This window comes from Chrysochloris asiatica, unplaced genomic scaffold (assembly GCF_000296735.1).
Source record: "Chrysochloris asiatica unplaced genomic scaffold, ChrAsi1.0 scaffold00140, whole genome shotgun sequence".
In the NCBI taxonomy this organism is placed as follows: domain Eukaryota; kingdom Metazoa; phylum Chordata; class Mammalia; order Afrosoricida; family Chrysochloridae; genus Chrysochloris; species Chrysochloris asiatica.
Genome location: NW_006408658.1, coordinates 1,707,302 through 1,713,854, shown reverse-complemented (window position 1 = coordinate 1,713,854; position 6,553 = coordinate 1,707,302). Strand labels below are relative to the sequence as shown.

At 38.0% G+C, this 6,553-nt stretch overlaps 1 protein-coding gene across 1 annotated transcript; it reads right to left on the bottom strand.

Annotated features, from left to right (window-relative positions):
* Positions 1 to 1,456: 1,456 nt before the first annotated feature.
* Positions 1,457 to 2,380, bottom strand: LOC102824760 (olfactory receptor 2D3-like). The gene has a single exon (XM_006870302.1). The coding sequence runs from the start codon at positions 2,378 to 2,380 to the stop codon at positions 1,457 to 1,459; it is 924 nt and encodes a 307-aa protein (XP_006870364.1).
* Positions 2,381 to 6,553: the final 4,173 nt, after the last annotated feature.

Sequence of the window (6,553 nt, the reverse complement as noted above, 5' to 3'; positions counted from 1 at the left end):
GAAACTGACTCAACGGCACTTAACAACAACCAAGTGCTGGGTGAATCCCACTTAGTATCTAGGTTTAGACCTTCAGTTGAGGGAGGGTCAACAATGGATTTTTTCCTAAGGAAGGGACATGAGCAATATGAACATCGGTGAAAGGCAATAGGAATGTTTCCGGTGGTGCTTCTACCCTAACAGTTGCTACAGCAGTAGTTAGAACAAAGCTAAATGGGCTGATTCATGCCTAAGGGCAATTTCCACTTTCTGGAATAGTTTCTCAAATGCCAGTCATTCTATTGAACTTCCTAAAGGGGAGAATTTAATGGATGTTGGCAAAAGCAAGCCTGTAGGAAAAAGGAAAGCATGTTCCAGGATGAAAAACTTGTTGGTGTCACAGGAGTTTCTGGTCTCAGAGTTTGAATGTAGAGAGATTGGATCCAAATTCTACTTTCAGCAAACCGTCAGTGATTCCTGGAGGGATGCAGTGAGTGAGATATCAAAGACAGATGGAAGCTGGAATGTGTGTTTACATTGCTTGCATGGACAAACAGTTTGTCTACTTCTGGTTAAGTTAGCTACGGCTATAGTTCAGGACTCAATACATGATAACAACAACAATGAAATCCCCATTATTAAAATTTTGTGGGAAAAACACATTGATTTTTCTCACAAGAAATTGAAGAACCTAAGATGTTGATATTAGCTAGGATTCCAAGAACTGTGTGTGGATGGTGGCATGGAATAAATATGGCAAATAGCCGTGAAGTTTAGATCTAAAAGAAAATGTCCATAGGTGAAAATGCATCGGTTAACCTTTGTTGTTGTTAAGTGCCATCGAGTCAGTTCTGACTCATAGAGGCCATATATAGGGTTTCCAAGGAGTGGCTGGTGAGTTTAACCACCAACCATGCAGTTCAAATAGTCCTTACAGTTCAGTGCTTTATCCCACAGCACTACATCAGGACACCATAGGCATTGTAAATGAAGACTCTGTTCAATATTAAAGTTCTGACCAAAAATCTATTTCAAGAGGAGCAAACTGCAGCCACAAAGAATAAGTCTGAGCAACTGCAGTACAAAACCTGAAACTATCCCTGGAAATATAAGGGCCCTTGTATGATCATTATGGATGCCTCAGGCTAGGGTGTAAAAGGAATCTGTTATTTATTGGGCTTACGAATGGACTGCTAACCTCAAGGTCAGCAGTTTGAAACTACCAGCTGTTTTGTGGGAAAAAGATGAGGCGTTCTGATCCCGCAAAGATTTACAGCCTCGGAAACCCTGTACAGGGTCGCTATGAGTCGGAACCGACTCCAAGGCACACCACCACCATTATATGCATTTACACATACAGGGAGGAGGTACGGTGGCTCCATAAGATAAACACTAGACTGTGAACCAGAAGGTCAGCAGTTGGAGCCCAGTAGCTATTCCATGGGAGAAAAATGAAACTTTCTTATCCCGAGAAACTCTATCTTCCAAATGCTTTCCTAAATGCCTCCTTCACATCCTTGTTCCTCAGGCTGTAAATGATCGGGTTCATCATAGATGTTATGACTGAATAGAACACAGAGATCACTTTATCACCTTCATTCATTTTCTTGGAGTTTGGCCTCATGTAGGCAAAGATGGCTGAGCCATAGGCAATAACAACAACAATAATATGGGAGCTACAGTTTGAGAAAACCTTGTGCCTCCCTTCTCCCGACTGCATCTGGATCACAGTAGAGATGATATTCCAGTAGGAGACAAGAATGAGGGAGACAGGAGCTAAGAGAATCACCACGCCCATTGCAAATATGACCATTTCTGTGCTGTAGGTGTCTGCTGAAGCGAGCTTCAGGAGGGCAGGAGGTTCGCAAAAATAATGGTTAATGATATTGTTTCCCCTGTAGGGCAGACGCAATGTGAATGTGGTGTCCACCAGAGACACGAATGCCCCGCTGGCCCAGGATCCTATAGCCAGTTGGACACAGACCCAGTGAGTCATGATGGTGGAGTAGTGCAGGGGCTTGCAGACAGCCACATAGCAGTCATAAGACATCACCGCCAGCAGTGCAGCTTCTGCACACCCTGCTAAGAGGAAGACATCTATCTGTATTGAGCATCCAACAAAGGAAATGGTTTTCCTCTTTACCAGGAAATGGACTAGGACCTGGGGAAGTGTGGTAGTAGAAAAGCAGAGATCAGCAAAGGACAAGTTTCTAAGGAAAAAGTACATGGGTGTGTGGAGTCTGGAGTCTATGTGAATAAGTACAATGATGAGCAGGTTTCCCAGCACAGTCAGCAGGTAGATGATCAGAAACAGGAAGAAGAGCAAGACTTGGGTCTGTGGATCCTGGGAAAGGCCCAGGAAGACAAACTCAGTCACGTAGGTTTGGTTTTCTTCTCCCATGAATGTTTATTCCTGTTCACAAGTCAACACCAAGAAAAGAAACACATACTGGTCAGTTATAAAAAAATATGAGTAAGTTTGGTATTTTATAAAATTTGCATTATTGATTCCCACCTTCAAACAACTTTTATAAATTAAAAAAACTGAGGTTTTTTTTGGTTCCAAAGTTCTAACAATTGAAAACCACTTCTGAGTTTCCCTTTCCCTGAATAGCGAATCTATATAGGGTTTCCAAGGTGTTGCGGTGGGTTTGAACCACCAGCCTGAAGAGCTTCATGACCCAAGCTGTTTTGGACTATTAATGATTACTAAAGTCCAGAGAAAATTATTGTGTATGTTTGAAGCAAATAAATTTGTATTGCTGAAAAACTAACTAGTGATTTTACTACATAAATTGTCAGATAGCATTCATGAAAGTTGGTTTTCTTCATTATGTGTACAAATAATTCTAAAGAAACCCGTCCCCCAAGACTATGGCCCTAAAGTACCCTGGAACTGAAACCAGGCTGGGAGACTTCCTTACAGTCAAACAATAAACATAAAATAAGCAATAACACCTGAGAAGGACATGTTCCTTAGAACAATCAATTATATGAGACCAAAAGAACATTTGCCCAAAAGCAAAGATGAGAAGGCAGATGGTTGTTGTTAAATCTTGTTAAGTCAGTTCTCATTCATAGCAATCCTTATTGGGTTTCTGAGAAGATACTGATGAGTTTGAACCGATGACCTTGAGGTTAAACCAACCTTGCGATACAATTCTTATCTGACAGTACCACACCAGGATTTCAAGATGGCAGGTTGTTGCTGTTAGGTGCCATCGAGTTGGTACTGACTCATAGCGACCCTATGCATAGCAGAAAGAAACACTGCCCAAGCCTGGGCCAACCTCACCACAGTTGCAACGCTTGAGTCTGTCAATGCTGCCACCTGGCCAGTCCATCTCACTGGGGGTCATCCTGTTTTTCTCTTGAGATGCTATATTGTCAGTTGTGATGAATAGTTTCCTTATATTCATTGCTTTAAAACTTCTGATTAAGATTAAACAAAAGCCCAGAGAAATTCTTAAACTGATTTATTTAATCCCTACTCACTCTTTTTGCATTCTGGAATTCCTTTTCCAGCTTCCTCCTAAACTAGTTATGTTGTTGTTACGCCATTGAGACGTTCAGACTCATAATGACTCTGTGCACAACAGAATGAAACACTGCCCAGTCCTGCACCGTCCTCACAATTGTTACATTTGAGCCGGTTATTGTTGCTGTTGTTGTCAGGTGCCGTCACATTGGTTCTGACCCATAACAACCCTGTATAGGATTTCCAAAGAGCAGCTGATGAGCTTGAACCTCTGACTGTGTAGTTCAAACCAACCTTGCAGTCCAGTGCATTAGCCCAAAGTCACACCATAAAGAGGGTGTCACTGTTTCCCAGGTTTTGTTGCTGTACCTCACATGCATTCATTGCAAACAGGTCCACAGGCCTGATTTTCAGTTTTAAAGATTTGGGGACTAATTTTCTCTGATAGAGAAATCAATGGACACACAAAAATAAGAAGCATATTTTTGCCTTTATATTTCAACCATTTGTGGGGTTTTTGCATCAAGAAAAATAGAAAAATTTTAAAGGAAAAAATATTAAGTGGCAAACATTATTACAGATAATCAGACAGTATAAAATCCTATACAGAGCTGCTATGGTTCAGAACTTACTTGATAGCATTTACCTACAACAGCATAGCTACAAGCAAAAGGAGAGTCAATTCAAGCCTATAATAATTTATAAGAATGTGCTCTGATACAAGATGAGCAATTGAACCTTTTTGTATTATTCTATACCAAATACAACCAAATAGAAAATGGCTACTTCACAAAGGAACAATGCTTAAACTTAATAAGGTGTATACTTAAGAAATAATCAAAACCTATTTCTTGAACACTGTGATACATGATGTCTGAATAAGTGACTACACACTAATTTTATGAGTAGAAAGTTTCACTCTTAAAATATGCTAATTTCTTTCAAAGTAATCCATGAATTCACTGCAGTTTCAATCAAATTAACAAAGGATTTTTGCAAAGGAATTTAACAATTTTATTCTAAATTTTATCTATATGAGAAATTGTATAATATCAAATGGATTGTGGAAATGTAAAATAAGGGAATAGAAGAAACGTATTGTATCAGATATAAAATAGATATTATTAATATAGTAATGCATGAACATAAAGCATTTGATAGAACTAAAACAGATTTTACTATATATGAAATTTAATGTATGATAAAGGGGTCCTGGTGTGGCACTGTGGGGTAATGCGCTGGACTGCAAGGTCGGTTTGAACTGCAAGGTCTGCAGTTCAAGATCACCAGCCGCACCTCGGAAACCCTACATAGGATCGCTAGGAAACGGAACTGACTTGATGGCACTTACCAACAACCACCCAGGTGGCATTAAAATAGATAATGCAATAATACTTAACAAAATGTGTGGGACAACTGCTTATCTACTTTTAAAATTATACATATTCACATGTAAACATTAGCATAAATATAAAAAATCACAAATACATCAATGATCTAATGTTAAAAACACATTTTCTATGAAATTAGATCATCTGTGTTAGATGTTAGAGGTTTTCCTAAAAAAGACCCCTAAAATTAGAAATTATAAAGGAAGACACCAAAAAATATTAGACTTCTGTGCAGTTAATGGGGTCCTGGTATAGCACTGTAGGATAAGCACAGGACTGCTAACCACAAGGTTGGTGATTCAAACCCACCAGTTGTTCCTCAGAAACCCTATATAGGGTCCTTATGAGTCAGAACCGACTCAACGGTGCTTAACAACAACGTTTGGTGAATACCACTATAAGAAAACATAAATAAAATAAATCTTAGAATAGAATTGCAAAGTATTTACCAGAAATTGATTATTATTCCTAACACATAAAGATCTAAAACCAATAAAAGATATGTAACATACTAGAAAAATTCACAAAAAATAATAAATGCAAAGTAAACTTGAGCAATAAATTTGAAACAAAATATGCACATTTAAATAAATATATGTATATATTCTCTTAGGTAAAATTTCAAAGGATATACTATCCAAGTTTAATTATATAGCAAGATGAATATGGCAGATTAAGAGAAAGCAAGCCAATGATTTTATGAATGACATGGCATTTTAATGTAGAGTGAATGGCATGTTTGTGTTGATCTGTATTTGGGTATTTGTGGTATATATGTACCTTTAGAGGCTTTCTCCTTCAGTGAGAATCTACTGATCCTGACTTCTGCTAGTTGTTAAGAGGAAACAGCACAACTCACTGACTAACAGTGGGAACTCTGGAGCTAACCTGCAAAGTTTGATTCCTTGCTCAACTAGTTGCTGTAAGACTGAGAGCAAATTGCATAGCTTTTCTGTGACTGGGTTTTCACATGTGCAAAATGATTATATCCATTGTACGTATGTTATAGAGTTTATGTAAAATACAAATAAAATATAAAAGAAAGAATTGAGGACAGAAAACAAGTTTAGCTAATGATGATGTTATAACCTAGAAAAAAACCGCGTAATTAGGAAAATTGTTGTTATAGACACCCCAAAGCCATACAAGACTGCTATGTTTGAATAAAGAAAATGCTGATTCTCATTACTTATTTTTACTCTTTTGCATTCTTCTGGTCTTTGTTTAACCTCTGGTAGTAGAACTGTGTTAATACAAAATTGAAAATCAAGGTCAAATGTAACAGAGGTGAATGAGTGCTTTTTAATATATGAAATGAAGGTCAAAGCAAAACATTGGCTTGAGTTAGTCATGTTCTTCTCTCTCTCTCTTTTTTTAAAGTATCTTTTTTATTTTGGAAACTTTTCAACATAAACAAAAGCAGAGAAAATTGTACACTAAAACCTCAAGTACTTATCAACAAGGTGAAATTTTGATTAATTTGTCTGTAAGAATTTGCTAATAATCAAATATACTTCAAGATATTTCGTGGGGAGAACAGTGCCTCTGTAGGATAAACCACAAGGTTGCAGTTTGAGGCCACCAGCCTCTCCATGGGAGAAAGATGAGGCTTCCTGCTCCCAAAAAGATTTTCAGCCTGGAAACTCTGTACAGGGTCACTATGAGTCTGAATTGACTCGATAGCACCTAATAACAACAACAAAAT